The following is a 17,093-nucleotide window of genomic DNA, read 5'->3' on the forward strand; positions in this document are numbered from 1 at the left end:
CGTACACAATAGAATTGCCACGTAGGATGCGAACGCATCCTACGTTTTACGTTGGTCGGCTCCGCCCGTACCATCAGTACGCGGCTTCTTCCGAGGACGGATTTGACCACCCTTTTCAAGAATCCCCAAAAGATTCTTGTGATCGCGAACCAGATTCTCATGTTGAACCTGAAGTTTCTCATGCCGGTTCCGAATATCCTCGAAACTACGATGAGCTGACGACAGCTCAGGTGAAACACCACGTGCACCCGCAATATCTAGTGTTTCGCAAGTGAAAGATACTACGGCAGACGTTCCGTCTGCCGCAAGAGATAACAGTGCATCACCCGCGGCTGCACGTACCGCAGCCGAAGGCGCAGCACTATCAACACCCCGCATGAATTTGTAATTTAAAATGATGGTTTTGACCAATCAACATCATTTTAAATTAAGTGGTCACATAGCGACCACTCCATCCAATGACAGTCAGAGTGGTTGTCATTTTAAGGGAGGGGTGATGTAACGGGGTGTATCGTTACATGAATTTAACACTTAAAGGTTGTTAATTAATACATTATCTAAAAGGTAAATAATATTTACAGGATATTACTTTATATAGTAATATTCAGATTTTTTATCCATAAATAGGTATAGACCATTATATCTATTTATTCCGCAGACTAATCAGCTGTAGGAGTAATCAAAGAAAGAGTTACAGATACGATAGAGGTAATAATTCAATTACATATTTAGTGTAAGATAATAATTAAGTTAGCATTTACAAAGATAGAAAAAGAGACACTTAATTATATAAATACAGTTTTCATTTTACCCTCGTTAAGCTAGTTACCTTATAGAGAAGTCTTCCTCTGCACGTACTGGTGTACGTGAAATAACGTAAGGCACCACACGCAACTGAAGCAATGCGAAGTGGACTTATACTGAGCAGTACAAGTCGTAGTGCCCCGTTACACTGCAAGTCCAGCGTCAAGTCAATTTTTAACCCAATATAGTACTTGTAACTTAGGGATGCTATTTAGAGAAAATTATCTGCTCATGTTCTTTCATCAAACAAATGAATTCCTAAAAAATTGCAAAATAGACCTGCCAGATTGGCTGAATCTGAAGGTAAAAATCATGTAAAATAAAAAATCGTTGACATTTGCATTTACTCCATGACGCCAACCATACATATGTCAACGCGGGAGAAGCCCTCTGCTCGTGAAAACTGGAAAAAGAAACGATTTGATCTACTCTGTTCCATGACCAAAGGTTCTCTCATATTCTATAAGTGGATGGGATTGTGAATTTAGCACACGGTACTTGTTGTAATAGAGGACCGTCTAAAATTCCTTCAAGAAGAAAAAGATACGAAGATAGAAATTCAACAGCGGCTTCGGCGAGCAGCCACAACAAATAATTTCAGTCAACAAATTTGTATCGATTTAAGCTTTGATAGCATCATGAACGAGAAAGAAATTCGAAGCCTCGCCAATCAATTGAAACACTGTTATGCGGCGATCAAGCGCATGTCAGATCCTTTCCAATTTGTGTATTGCAACCCGAGCGAGCAACTGGAGCACTCACTTACGCGCTTTGGCGCCGAAAATTGGTATATCCAGTGGCGACGCGGTGCCGAAAGCGTTGCAGACCACTTTTCACCAAAAGACCTGGTTTATCTATCCCCTGACTCCCCTCATGTGCTCTCTACACTGGATCGTACGAAAATTTATGTCATAGGTGGTATCGTAGACAAGTCTCGAAAAAAGGTGCGACCCCGAATAAAATGTAAAGGTGTGTTAAATTGCCGCTGCTTACGATGCCTTGACTTTGTCATGGGGCAGGGTGTGTCACTAAATGCGGCGATTGATGCAGGTATTGCAACTGCCCGTCTACCTATTCAAGAATACGTGCCGGAAAGGCTGGACCATATTTTGAACGTGAATACAGTTGTTGATGTGTTGATAAAGTACCAGGAGCTCAACGATTGGCCACACGCTTTAGAAATTGCGTTGCCACAGGTAAATTGACGTGAACGTGATACCTCACGTTCAAGTATTGAAGTTTACTAACCCAAATATTATGGTCCTTGGCATAGCGGAAGCGGAGCCAAATAGGTCGCAAAGCTATCCGGCGGCGGCAAAACCAATCAAAGCAAGATTCTAATAAAAGATCTCCCAGCGAGGCTGTTTCAAATCAAGGCAATCCAACGAATATAAAGCAGCTCTCTATCAATTTTGATGCGGCAAGTATTCTTGAAGAAGGGCCGTCTCCAATAGAAGACTTGTATATGTGGTTTAACATAGACGCTTCATAGTTGCTTAAAGACATGCACCCCGGCACTTTAAGCAGTATTTGTAAAAAAGTAGATCACGCGCAATTTTGAAGTTGTACCTTGAAGAGGCTGCAACAAGAGAATGATATGTGTAAATCGTAAACGTTTAGCGTTGTGGCTCAAGCAAAGCATATTTGACCGCAAAAGCAACGCGCCTAGAAGTGATGCACATAAGCGAGCTGCCACAACTTAGGCGTCGCATAATGATCTGGCTGACAGCAAATGCTGGCAGACTTTTGATGAAGCAATATTCGCACATGTTAGCTGATAATGTCAGCTTTTTCCCTCATTAATAAAAAACATTTACTTAAGTCACAAGTGTTCATTTCTCATCTGTATGTCTGCAAATCACAAAATCCAATATCATTTCACACCTCACCCTTCTGATTGAGCGCCACGATAATCACGCTGACATTATCGTGGGCAAAATAAGCCTGAGCCTTTAGTAGGAGCTCCTGAGCTGCGAGTTGGACATCGCCATGAGTCTGAAGCTTTCGCAGCACAAAGTTCACAGCCTGTTGCGAAGTTAAAACGTCAAAGATGCCATCACTTGCCAGAAGCAGAAACTGATCGGATGGATCGACAATGCGCTCCACAACGTCGGGGGTGACCACCAGATGACCATCCTGCTTGTGAGCAAGGTCACCAAAGCCTCGAGAGATCTGCAAAATCCCGTCTAATCTCCCATTGTGCACGAAGCCACCTGAAGCTTCAATTCGCGCTTTTTCAGCTGGTAATGATGCTTTATGATCCGTGGTCAAGTCGACAGCAATGGCTTCTGCTGTGCACAGTACAGCACGACAGTCACCGACATTGGCTACGTACAGTCGAACTGGCTGGTCAGTCTCCGCTTCATCACTCACAGCGTCTGCGCGGGCTGTGGCTTCGTCCGTCGTAGTGTGATTCAAGTTGTTTGGTAGTCGAGATTTCCCTTTTGCCAGTACAGCAAACACGCCGGCCGCTCCAGAAAATGAAATTGGTTGGAGCAGCGCCTTCGTCTCCTCTCCACACACAATTTCGCCATCAATTTCGCAACATTCTCCTTCCGTAAGACGATTTTCTGAGTCGTCGCTTTGAAGATGACGTCGCAACTCTTCTGCGGCCATTGTACGTTTACGTTTTGGCAAGACGCTTCGATTCTGTTTCTCTAAAATCTCATTGTCAATTGCTTCACAGACTGACGATATGCACGATACCGGAGACTTGATCAATCCAGCTGCTTCTGCAAAGATGCGATGGTGTAAGTCCTTTTGCAATTTAACAGCTGTCTCTGTGCCGTTGTGACCATCGTAGACGCCAAAAAACGCCACAGACGCATAAAAATCCGCCAGTGTGCTTGGATAGCGACTGAGATCGCAACAAGTCTGACCAGCACTTCGGTCTTCCATGTACGACCGCGCTCCTTTCGCTTCAGCATAACCAGACCGGATACTCAACGTAAGATTCTCACGAATTTTACTACTCACATAGACTTGCACAATGTCTAACAACGGAACGAGAGACGTTGCTGAAGAAGCAGACGTCATCGACGCCAGCGTACCAAGCGTCAGACTGTTGCCACTATTGTTTGAAGATAGAAGATCCGTTACCGACGTATATGACATCTTATGGGTCACAATAGGAGCAACTTCTTCGTCGTCCTGACTGATAAGATCTAATTGATTTGGGGCTGTGATGAGCTCACTAAAGGTTGCGTCGACATCGACATCACACTCGACATCAGAATAATCTGAATCATCCGAGTCACTATCGGCGTCGGACATGCCCGACGTATGGCTGCGTTCATGGCTGCTATTGGCGCGACTACTGTCACTAGTATGGTGGTGAAAATGCCGCGACGAAGTTCCACTGTTCTTTCGATTACCAACATTAAAAAGGTCCTCGTCATCCTCATCATCAATTTCAGTAACCTGCACGCAGTCAATACCATCCATGTCAAATTCCTCCAAATGCCCATCATCTGTGACCACGGAACGTGATGAGCTGCTGACGGAGCTGCCACTTCCTTGTATAGATTGATGACTCCTTTTTTTCCCACCCAATGCACTACCGACAGCACTACCCATCGCACTGCCCATTGCACTGCCCATAGTGCCACTTACAGCACTCCCACTACACGCGCTGTCTAATCTGCTGGAGCTACCAAACTTGTTACCACTTCCCAACCGTCTCGGCTTTTGAGTTGAGGACGCCGAGGAGGTTGATGCTGCACGACCTGGAGGAAACAACTCACGTCCTGAATTAGAGTGCGTAGGCACACGCGAGGCCACTGAAAAGTCATCATCGCGAGCCTGAAAAAGAATCTTCCGAGTCTGATAGTCACCGCCTTCATCACGAAAGACTTCTGAAGTCACCATAAGAAAATCCTTTTTTCGCGAAAGCGACCGCTTCATAAGGTCTGCATCCGATAGATTTGATAATTTGCTGCTCAATTGGTCAGTGCTTCCTGACTCGCTGGACGATGACAAACTCCCGCGTCGATCATAAGGATCTTCTACCGGAATCGCGGCTAACTCGGACAATTGCGAGACTGACGTAAAGGACGTGCGACCGAAGCCTTCGAGGTTTCCTGAATCTTTGAACATTCGATTCTGGAAACTGCTTTTTTTAACCAGCAGCGAGCTGTCCACAGAATTGCTTCGTCCATTTGGAAACGACCGCGACCTGGGTGAGTCAAACATAGAAGCGTCACCACCATGGTTTGCCATGGATGCGACCGAAGATGCTGACGATAAAACCGATTGCTCTCTCACTTGCTGAAGCGACGCAGTGGACGAGGTGCTTGGGTAGCGACTACGAGCTGTAGGTTTCGTGGCCGGCAAAATTATTTCCGTCACCTTGGCCCGATCTGCTGAAAATGCCATGCGTTTTTGCTCAATTAACAATTCGCGTGAGCGCTCGGAGAGCTCCTTGTGACCATCCATGAGCTGCACGCGTCTGTGGTGGCGCCAGGCACAAATAATACGGGCGACTTCGTCGCTTGATGTCCGACCTGGGCTCATTGACGTCGCGCTGCCAAGAGTAGCGACAGATGACGTCGTCGACACGGTTGAAGGAATGCGTGAGCCCAGCGTTCCGGACACAGCAGTGCCAGTAAAGTATCGTCCACTGCTTGTACGGACGAACCCAGGACCCACACTCTCTTGTCGCGTCTTGACTAAAAGATGTGCTTGCGCTAGTCTTTCCGACAACCGCTGGTCGATACGCTCGGGAATATTTTCAATTGCACGTTCACTTTCATCCATCGATACTGTCAGATTCTTTTCTGGTGTGATCAAGCCTAGGGGGTCGCTGCCTTCTTTCGTAATCCACTCGTGAGTAAAACATTCTGTAACAGAAATCCGTAAAGCAGGGTCCTTCGTAAGCATACGCTGCAATAGGTTTTTCAAATGCGGCTCCATCGTACGCTCAACGTCCTTTGGAAAGCGCAGCTCTACTCGCTGTACTCGTTCCGCTAGCAAAATCTCGTTATCTGCCATCCACGGAGGGTGTCCAATCACCATCATATATAATGTTGCTCCGAGTGACCACACATCCACCGCTGGACCTTGGTATGTGGCATCAATATCAAACATTTCTGGCGCCATAAATGCAGGAGTGCCCTTTGCTCCTGAAATTGTTTCTGTTTCATTCATAATCATACGTGCCGTACCAAAATCAGCAATCTTTGCCACGCCATCTGAGCTCACAAGAATGTTCTCGGGTTTAATATCACGATGGATCACCTTATGAAAGTGAAGATACTGAAGCCCAGAGAGAAGATCTCGCATGTACTTCCGAGCAACTAGCTCATTTAATCGGCGAGCTTGAGTTACTTCTTCCATTAGACTGTGCTGTACGTATTCTTGCACAAGATACATCTTCTGGCTGTTCGGGTCATCAATCACCTCAACAAGTCTCACGACATTGTGATGATTTAGCTTCTTCATGATTGCCACCTCACGGCGAAGAACATCATACAACTGATCTTCCTTGCCAGCCATACGTTGGACAAATGTCTTATGCATGATTTTGACGGCATACATTCGTCCATCCTCCTGGCTTTCGCAAAGCTTCACACGACCAAAAGTACCTCGGCCGAGATCGCCCTTGATCACGTATTTGTTGACTACTACTTCGCCATTTTTCAAGCGCTGCTTCACAAGCTTCTTTGTTTCAGTGGCCTTGACAGGGGACGGTAACGGTGCTGCAGGTGGTGCCACAATTGAGCCAGAAGAGCTATTAGTCCCAGATACCGCCTGACGAGCATACGCTACACTTGCAGCGCTGTTAGCCCGTTGCTGGAGTCGAAGACGCATTGCGCGACGCGTGGCTTTTTCCACATAAGCCTCTTGAATAAAGCGCTGAAAGTGATCTGACAAAAGGCACTTATCAAAATCCTCTTTGCTTAAATATAGACACTTGACAGGACCAGCAGCACGCACTGACGCGGTTCTCGGTTCGCTATATATCAGCGACATTTCACCAAAAACGTGACCCTCGTATAGCCTCGTCAGTTCCTTTTCATACGGCTTGTTATCCGGTCCCTTGGATTTCTCCAATACAATTGCCTCACCACGTGTAATCATGTAAAATCGCGTTCCTTCGTCGCCCTGGTGCACGATATATTCTCCATCACTAAAATTTGCCGGTCGTAGGCATTTCAGCACAATATCCTGGTCTCGAGCGTTTAATCGCGCCAGTAATGGCACTTGCTGCAGCATGAGGCTTAGATGTACTTGGCCAATGTGCTGGAAATCCTCCTGCGTCAAATACAGCAGCTCAACATCCCCCACTGCACGCACAGTGGCAGTCCGTGGGTCATCGTAAATCAAAGCCAGTTCCCCGAAATAGTGACCAGCACGTAGATGCGTAATCATTCGTTCCTGAGTCGGTCCTTTTATAGATCGGGTTGAACCCGTCATGCTGTGGCTACTCGTGGCAACTGTCTTGGTGACGACGGCTTCTCCCTTGGCAATCATATAGAATCGCGACCCACGTGTTCCTTGAGCCACAATGACATCACCGTCCGAGAACTTGGCAGGTTTAAGAGCACGCACGACTTGTTCCTGCTGCATTTGGCTCAAGTTTCGAAATAGCTGCACCTGTCGCATGACCTCATAGACAGGCATATTGTCCCGTAAGAATTGCGTCAACGCGATGGGTTCGTCGTCCGCGTCGTACTCTTCTTCGACATCGTCGGGCGAGCTCAGCCACGAGGCCCAGCCTGTCATACTATGTTGGCTGCTATTGCTATTGCGCTCTCCGCTGCTATGCATGGCGGAAAACGACACGCTATTTCCTGTAAACGACGACACCGAGGAGCATGCGCTTGCTTGACGAGTTCGCTTTGGATGCGATTGCGGAGACAAAATGGCATCTTCGGGTTCGTCGAGCCAGTCACTCACCAGCTCTTCACCACTGCCTAAAAGCTCGTTGTCCGAAGAGCTCGAGCTCGAGTCGAGCGAGTGAGCGTCCGAACTCGAGGAAGAAGCCGGCGGTGGGAATTTTTCCATGTCCATGGACATCCGGAAGCGCGAAAGCTTCGGTGGCACTGGTGCCCGCAACATTGAGCTGCGTCTCGTGAGCGGATGCGAGTCGTCCGTCTTGGGATTGGGCAATGCGGATGGAAACGAATCGGTTTCAGACAAGCGCAAATCATCAACAGCCAGTTTTCCATCGCTCTGGTGCTTCTGGCTGCTAGAAGACCCTTCGTCGACGATGCTCTCGACCAGCAACACGGTTTCGTTGCTCTCGCTCTGCTTCAATATGAAATCCTCGATGGCGGGACGCTGGTTTGGCGAAAGATCTGTAGCCTCTGTAAAAGGCGAAGATTGTGGAGCTGTATGAGGAGATGGCGGGGTAGAGGACGGCGAATTGTTTGCTGCAGAGACGTCGCCTCCCCGCGAGATGCTCAACCGCTGACCCATGCTAGCAAAATGAGATCCAATTGATACAACCTTTACTGGTAGTACATAAGAACGTAGAGGTAGTTACACTGCGATTATCATCAAAAAGAAGAGCATAAATAATACTTCTCTATAATTAAGCTTAAGAACTGGGCAGCTATTTTCGCAAGTTATTATAAATAACTGTGACATGAATTATATTTACGAAATTGGTCACTGCGGGCTAAAGTTGCCCTGATGATATACAGTCTCCGTTATGTACACTTTGTGAACTTAATGGGCTTGTCAATTCACCACTCGGGTGTGGTTCACATTTGTAACAACCCTTGCGTATGTGATGCACATAGGTGCATTCACATTAAGAGGGATGACGCCTAGCGTTATCTGTAAGGACGGCTAGCGTCACTCGGTACGCGAGGTATCTAGAAAGATATGTTCGCAACACATATTAGTGTTATCTATAGAGATGACATTTTTGATTGGTAAAAATAGGTGTTTAAATTTAATGCGACAAAATATAAATCAGTCTGAATACTACTTTCTACTTAGCAAGTGTGCACGAGGAGCCGGATTTCCGCTCCCATGACGATACTTTACTACAGTACTTAGTGCGTTGGGTGAGGTCGCTAAGGCGCCCACCACAACTGTCTCACTGCAGGCAAGAGAAGCTGGTTTAACTGCTTCCTCGCTGTGCTAGCGTGTGTGTCTAAGTAGAGCGTGGCCGCATTACGACGTGCCCGCCTACGCTTGGTAGCACTTGAAATCCTTCCCACGACCCACATCTCTGCGTGTGTACGTGAGGATGAGCCTCAACATCGATTGGGCTCACTTCCCCCACCTCTCGGAACATTACCGGGAGGTGACAGTGCATATGGCGCAGGGACTTGGTGAACAAGCCCTGGCCAGGCTTCTGGGCAGTCCTCCTGAGCAACATCTTGCTCAGTTGGAGCATTTGAGGCATTCGTGCTCGGAAAGCGAAGAGTCGCGTCGGAGGCACAGAGCCATGCTGCGGCGGAGTCCGTCACTCAGACTCAGGATGAGCTGAGGCATGAGCAGGCTCGGAGCGAGGCTCTCAACAGGACTGTTGAGATGCTCTCTGCCCGGCCGCATCAGCCAAGGCCTATTCGGATGGACCCGCCCAAGTTCGATGGAACTGCAGCGCATACGATTGTCCACTGGCTGCTAGCCGTGAAGCAATGCGGTGTCGCGCAGCTCATCGAGGACGACAGCCGGATGGTGTCGTACGCCATGTTGCAACTGCGCGATAAGGCCTCAGAGTGGGCATACTCGGCGGTTGTGTGGCCGACGTTAGAAAAGGCGTTAGAAAAGGCGTTCCCTACATGAACGATCTTTAAGACCAAGATTTGCGCCATGTACCAGCCGCCGAACACAGAAGTGTTGCTTCAGGCGCGCTTCTTTGGAGCGCGACAGGCGAAGCGATTTCTGCAAGAGTATCTGCAGGAGATGCGCTCGCTGTCGGCGTCCAATACCGTAGGTCCGACTCCAGAGCACATTATGGTTCCCACGTTTATGAACGGACTAAGGCATGGCCCAACACGACAGGCCCTTTACAAAACAAAAAAATCGACGAAGGAACAGGCAATCCAAATTGCCTTAGTTGAGGAGCTATACTACAACAGTGCCGCGTTGATAGGTTGGTATAAGCCGTCAGCCGAGAGGTAGGATGCCACTCCCATGCAGTTGGGCGATGCAGATGTTGCCAGCAATAAATGCGACAAGCGCGGCCATAAGATGGCTCGCTGCTATGCCAGGGTCCCTGCTGCGGCAAAGATGCCCAGCAAGAGGACTCCCTTTCCAAAGGGCAATGGCAAGAACCAGCGTGCGAGACGCATGAGCTCTGCATCGACCACTGAGGGGTCGGGAGATGCAGGAGCGCAGTAGGGGCGGGATGCCCTACTGACGCGGAATCAGAAGCTACCCCTAAGTTCAGAATTGTGGAACAAATGGGTAGCCAAGTCCCTGAGGTCTCGAAATTTCGGACCTCAACCCTGCTGGTCTATAGCGCTCAAGTAAGAGGCTATGACCAGGTGATGATCCTCGTAGTGGATTCGGGTGCATAACAAAATTTTGCAACACTCGCGGCTCTAAAAAAGAGACCGGCGATGTTTGAGTCGCTTTGCCAGGATGGCAAGCGAGAAGAGGCGACCGTTCGTTTAGCGAACGGCGCGCTCGTTAAGTCTGAGGGAGTTCAGGTAGAACTCGCCTTTAGCTTAAATGACTTCTTTTGTAATGAGAAGCTCACATTGCTGGGTATGGAGAGTCCGTGTGACCTCATCCTAGGCATGCGGTGGCTGGCAAAACACCAACCATGCATAAACTGGCGTACACACACAGTTGCGATCTCTACGCAGGACACCAAAAAGGTTGTGCTCCTGCGAGAGGCGTATGCAACTGATGTCATGTCGAACACATTTGAGGGAGCGTTGACGGGATGTCAAACGTCACCAATTCCTACCCAGCTCGTGGAGACTATATTAGTGAAAAAGGCAATGACAAGCAGTCATGTGTCCCATAGTCCTGCACGAGCCGAGAGTCTGTGGCAGTAGTCGGCGAGCTGACAGGATGTCAAGCGTCGCATGAACCGGCACAGTGCCTAGAGTCTGGTGCGGTTGGAAGAGGTGCGTTAGCCAGAAGAGCAACGGCACCCGCTACTCAGTCAACAGTTGTGGTGACTCGAAGAACAAGTACCCGACAGATTAGGATGATCAAAGGCACGTCTAAACGAGTGACCTTTGAATCAAATCCTGGTAAAGAGGACGGGCCTTCGAACGAGGTGTTCGAGGCCGTCAAAGACAAAATTGCGGAGGCATCCTCAGATGAAGATCTCCGGCAAGTCTTTAAATCTGTCGAGGATATAGTAAATCTCCCGGAGATGTCGTGGGATCTGTTCCTTGCAAATAAAGGATTGAAAGATCCAAAAATAGTCACACCAGTTCCAGAAGAAAACTTGGTGGACTGCTGCTCTTCGTCCACAATGGCGAGAGGGTCCTAGAAACGGTCAAAAATAAACGGTTTGCTGCTCAAGGCTGGGATGCCTTGAGGTTATGATCGGTTCCTACGAGTCGAAACTCTTCGGGTAACCTTTCCATTGGACGAGGATCTGATACTCTTGCCTCACGGAGCGGTGAACAAGCAACCTTCCAACACGGAAGCGTTGATTCCCACCTGCATCCGTCAGTGCAGGTGGCACCCGATAGGAGTGGCTATCTCGCCCACCTACTCGCGGCTGCCTTACCTCCGTCCGTTCAGTCGCAGGCGTTAAGCGCTGCTGAACGACGTTTTGCAGATCTCGAGGGTCAAGTCTCACGACTCACCTCGAATCTTCATGATGTCCGAGTGAAGGCTCGTCAGGGTTATGAACGCCTGAAGACTCGCTTGGACCTTCTAGAGAACATAATGCTGAGAAATCCGCGTTACTCGCGTGATGTCCCTCGCTCTCCGAGTCCTGTTCGTGGTGGGAGGAGTCGGTCGGCTGATAGTTTTTCGCCTTCTCCGTCCCCCTCACCCGAACGACTCACAGTCGGCGTCACCATCGGCACTACCGTGTTTTTCGCCTTCTCCGTCCCCTCAATCGAACGGCTCACAGTCGGCGTCACCATCGGCACTACCGTTCCAGACGACCCACGTAAAATATAGGGTGCGTCTTCATGTACGGGGGAAGGGTGAGCCTATAATTTAGGCCTCCAACTTCTTCTGCCACCGTAAAGGGCCCAACGAAAAGCGGCAACAACTTCGTAGTACCTTTAGGTAGTACAAAATTGCATTTTTAGGTAGGGTAGCAGTAATTCATAGCACTTTTTCAACCACTCTGAAGCCTTCATTATTTTTGCGACCATTCGGTCTGTATATTATTTTTGCTTGTCCTGTGCGCTTGCCATTGCGTCACGGACTTTACGTGGGATGGCTAATCGCTCATCCACAAAGCGTTGAGCCTCGCTCATGCTTTTAGCATCAAACTCGCCTATGATACCGCCTAGAGGTCGGTCATGAGACGTAGTTTTATTGACCACTGCTAAACTGGCAGGGTCACTAGGGCAAGTATCCGTCGTTGAGATGATACCCTTATGGGTCATCGTCATATTGACGAAACTATGTCCCTCTTTCGCACCGAGCATAGTGAAGGGCCCTCCCCCACTAAGACTCGGGCTGCGCACAAACGAGACTGGCGTCCGAGAATGGCGCAGTCCGTTAATATAAAACGGTGTCATTTCTTACCGTTCGGAAACAAGTAAGCGAGTTTCTCGCGACGCGATTTAGGTTCTTAAGACACGTGAGGAATACGATGGTTGATAGCCAAAAACAAACAAAACGAACAAGCAGATGCCAAAGGCAGAAGCTGTAATAATTCCGATATCGTCGGAGACCGAGTTTCATGTAACGCTTAAAGCGTACCTACTTACTTTGTTTTCGCGGTCTTCAGGACCAAATTGCGCCCGCGCTTTACTAGACCATTTACGGTCGTGGCCAAGATAGGCCTAACTTACATATTAAATCCTCCTAGCAAGCTGCGTACACACCCAGTGTTTTGCGTTGGCTTGCTTAAGCCATATCGAGACCCTTTTCACGTGGGCTTAAAGGCGCTTGCGCCGAGACAGGCGGTCGTGCCACAGATTGCTGCATCCTCACCAGGATGTCCAGCTGGCGGCCCTCTAAACGAGGTTGCTGACGCTCCAGCAGCGAAAGACGGTTATAAACCGCCTCAAAGAAGATCCCAACCCGAGCAAGGACCTCACGAAGAAGTTGCATCTCGTGCTTTAGAGCATCAAATGCCTTCGTCGAGAATTCGGCCCCCTCTCGCGCTGCTTGAGGCGCGGGACCTTCAGTTTCACGTGGAGAAACTTTTAAAACGACGTTGTTGTGAGGGCCAATACCAGTATCTGGTGAAGTGGCTAAGGTACCCCTCTTCTGAAAACTATTGGGAGTTTGAGGTACCTCTTCGGCAAGATTGCCCGTACGCCGTTGAAGTTTTTGAGGGCCAAGCTCAGGGTCAACTCGCGTCAAACGACGCTTTTCACCACTACAAGTGGGAATAGGTGCGGAGGCGGTAGGCCCGATGGACTCAGCTCTTAAATAAAATTTCGTTTTTGCTTTGTGATTCGTTTGGAAAAAACGATCGGAAATTCCCTCATTGAGGTCACCGAAGGCCCACGGGCCTGACCATGCAAACGCGTCAGATACCGACTCCGCGTCATTACCTTTGGCGTAAGGTATCGCTCACAAAGAGTGTCGCGAGCAGCGAGCTCCTCCGGCGTCCTCGCTGTGAGACTAGAGATCCAGATGGCCAAGCTGTGCCGCGATCTCTTTCAGATGCTATTTCACACTAAGTGGAGTGAATCTGTATTTACTGTGAGCTTCAGCTTTTGCTATCTTTGCAGTTCGAAGACGAGCTAGTTTCTCTATAAGGATTGCCTGCTTTTGCTCTTCATCGAACGGATTCGAAATATTGTTGGCTCAGGGTCCTGTGTCCTGCTCAATGCAGTCAAAATATCACCGGCACCACGTTCTGGGAACGGATCCGGGGCCCGCCAACGTTCTTCCGGAGGAGAAGGCGTGTAAGAGCGACGCTCTCTTTTCTCATCCTCTGATGGAGTGTGACTTTTATAGTCCACCATTCACTCATCGTCGAGGAAGGTGCTAAGAGTATGCGACTCACACTTCATTGTCATGCGACAAAAGAATACAAAGCACAACAAAACGGTTAGCTGTTTGCGTTCTAATTTCAAAGAGAAAATGAAGCGAATAGTGTCACTTGGTGTCAACAGTCTGATGGAGGAGGGTGTAATGGGGCACACATCGGCTGGAGAACCGTTGTTGTCGTACATTAACTTTATCAATAAAATACCCTTTTATCCTGTCTATAATAATGAATTACTTAAACCCATTTAGTATGGGTAACAAACGTGGTCGCCGTCAGATATAAATCTGGCGGCGCTAGGGTAAGGTTTTAGATTAAATTATTAAATAAAGTGCAGTTCCCTTTTTGATCTTAAAGCGTTAAGTGCCTTCCTAAGGCTTGCGCAGTGATCTGTAAGAGATAGACGCCTTATTAAGGTATATACTCCTCGGCACTAGTTCTCACTTGGTTCTACGAACCCCCGAATCCCTTGAACTAAGATTCATTAAGCTAATAGCTGGCACGACTCCCTGAGTTATTAAACCCATTAGTTCTATGGAATTAAGAGACTCTATGAGACTATACGTCTTCATCTGACTTCAGGAGCGAGGCTATAGGTTCTACGTAACATACAATTAATAATTTTCGTGTTACTGAAACTGTTTTTGCTCGTATATATAGTCGCATTCACTACGGCAGACGCTTTTTTGCGGCTTAGACGGCGGATTTGAAACAGATGCAGCGCACGCTTTCCCGCGTTGCATGTTTTGCATCCGCAGCCCCTCGAGCTGATCTTGGGTGAAGTCATTTAAACCGTCGTGTACACACTTCTTCACGCCTGCCGACGTCGATCAGCAGAAGCGACCTCTTGACGCCAATGACACAATTTCATTCGATGCCTTTTTCATGGCTTCGCGAGTATTATAAATAACTTAATAAGTCCAGTTGGTGGCTGCAGGGATTTTGTTCTGAGCATTGACAGCAGATTCTTTAGTGTAATTTAAATTCATGATGTGCATAAAAGCTGTTTTTATTGCTCGACTCATTGAAATTGCAGGGAGGAATAGCAATGAAATGGGTAGGGCATTATTGTTTCAATATTTAGGGGTAACAAGACGATTTAGCCAATCAGAGGTGATTTGTCTAAGACAATCGACAAAACGTCTGTGACAATAGTCAAAACCGTCTGTAGCAATAGTCGCACCTTATCAAAAACATATAAAGTCACGACAAAGGTCAGTAGATCACTGATAAATTTCTGAAAATACGAAAAGATTTGTGAATTCTCATACTGTTAAGTTCTCAATGATTTTGGCTTCTGCTTCGCTGTCGTGTGGATGTGACAAACGCGGTGTAACGAGGTGTCCCGTTACATATATATTATTATTCTATATGAGGAATAATTAATATTATCATTCCCGATCAAAAGAACTAAGTAACGAAGTACAACATAATTAAATTTTATCAACTTTGACTTAATAGTTCCAAAATTACCAAATTTGAAAATATTGACGCAATTATACATTAGTTCTATTGATTGGTTGATTTAAGTTTTATTCACCCAGCCAATCGCAAAAGACACGATTGTGTGGTGCGCAAGTAGGCGTAAATTAAAGCTAGTAGTAAATAGAAGATCGTTGCGTCGGAATTAATATATTAAAACTGTTTTGTTATTTTCCCTAATCTTAAGTCTTAATATTCTCCTTTAGTAGCTAAGACTTTGTAGCTACTGATAACCTTCCTCTACACGTACGTGAAGTAGTTGAGGCGCCTCACCTTCGCAGTAATAAGTTTAAACTGTTATTTGTACTAGTAAAGGGTGCTCCGTTAGACCTGGTAGAACTTCGTAGTCCGTTCAACGGCCTCCGCACGTTTCATCCAACATGGAAATGTTGAGTGAAGAGGAAGAGAGCTTCCAAGTCCCTCAAGAAGGTGATTACGCAACGCGTGAAAGGTTCACTCATTTGAGATAACTTGAATGGAACTGTTGAGACAGCAGCATTTGCATGGTGCTAGCGGGCCGACGCTTCCGCGTCGACCCGAAAGTTTAAAAATAGATATCCTTAAGTTTAAGGCAGTCGACTCCCTTTTGAGACGGTTCGTCGAACTAGACAATACCATAAAAGCTCGCCACATCGATGACGTTGCGACAAAAGGGAAATTTGACATGTCCAACTTAGCCAGACGTACCAAATTTTGGGCCTTGGGTCTCAACTTCACAAACCCATTAATTTTTGGATCGAATGAGGTCTTTAAGATCCGTCTTAGGCAAATATTTGAGCCGCCACGTGCCGAATTCAGGGCTCGAGCCGAGCTCCTGAATTAAAAGCAAGGCAAACGTGACCTTCACGCTTATGCCCAGCATACACGATACCTTGTCAGTTGTATCGTGAGTCATGTAATTGATGAATAAATACAGCTAACTGTATTATTACGGTCTTGCAGACGAACTGTTCAGACTCACTGTTCCGGCTCGAGATAGAGTCGCTCCACTAAGCGACCTTTATAGCGGAACAGGAGAATTTCATTCTTAAACAGGCTTCCTCCACTCTGAAGCTTATCGTCCTCTGACGACAAGAAACGGAGGTCGAGATCTTAGGACCTCTCTATGAGGAAAGCGAGAAACCTCCCCATGAAGGGGTCAGCGGGATTAAGTTCCTAGAAATCTGAGGTCAACGGTTTGCAGGCACCTTTGGAAATAAGTGCGAAAGAGGAAACTGAGACATTAAATATCTTAGTAAACAACGGATGAAGTGTAGGCGCTTATTGTATCGGGCTAAAGTTGCCCTGATGTTGTACACTTAGTGTACTTAAAGGGAGGGCCAATTACTTAATTAAGTAATTAGACCCGCCACTCGAATTTGGTTCACATTTGTGACCAACCCTTTTGTATGTGATGCACATAGGTGCATTCACATTAAGAGGGATGACGCCTAGCGTTATCTGTAAGGACGGCTAGCGTCACTCGGTACGCGAGGTATCTAGAAAGATATGTTCGCAATACATATTAGTGTTATCTATAGAGATGACATTTTTGATTGGTAAAAATAGGTGTTTAAATTTAATGCGACAAAATATAAATCAGTCTGAATACTACTTTCTACTTAGCAAGTGTGCACGAGGAGCCGGATTTCCGCTCCCATGACGATACTTTACTACAGTACTTAGTGCGTTGGGTGAGGTCGCTAAGGCGCCCACCACAACTGTCTCACTGCAGGCAAGAGAAGCTGGTTTAACTGCTTCCTCGCTGTGCTAG

General features: G+C 47.3%; 2 protein-coding genes across 2 annotated transcripts; one reads left to right on the top strand and one right to left on the bottom strand.

Moving 5' to 3' along the window:
• Positions 1–1,154: 1,154 nt before the first annotated feature.
• CCR75_005019 (uncharacterized protein) lies at positions 1,155–6,344 on the top strand (the record flags this gene model as incomplete). Its single annotated transcript, XM_067963104.1, has 4 exons — positions 1,155–1,251; positions 1,315–1,748; positions 1,824–2,000; positions 2,078–6,344. The coding sequence occupies 4 exons, from the start codon at positions 1,155–1,157 to the stop codon at positions 2,294–2,296; spliced, it is 927 nt and encodes a 308-aa protein (XP_067818787.1). The 3' UTR covers positions 2,297–6,344.
• CCR75_005020 (uncharacterized protein) lies at positions 2,683–8,223 on the bottom strand (the record flags this gene model as incomplete). Its single annotated transcript, XM_067963105.1, has 1 exon — positions 2,683–8,223. The coding sequence occupies one exon, from the start codon at positions 8,221–8,223 to the stop codon at positions 2,683–2,685; it is 5,541 nt and encodes a 1,846-aa protein (XP_067819056.1).
• Between the last annotated feature and the right edge of the window lie 8,870 nt (positions 8,224–17,093).

Source organism: Bremia lactucae, linkage group LG10 (genome assembly GCF_004359215.1).
Source record: "Bremia lactucae strain SF5 linkage group LG10, whole genome shotgun sequence".
NCBI classification, from domain to species: domain Eukaryota; phylum Oomycota; class Peronosporomycetes; order Peronosporales; family Peronosporaceae; genus Bremia; species Bremia lactucae.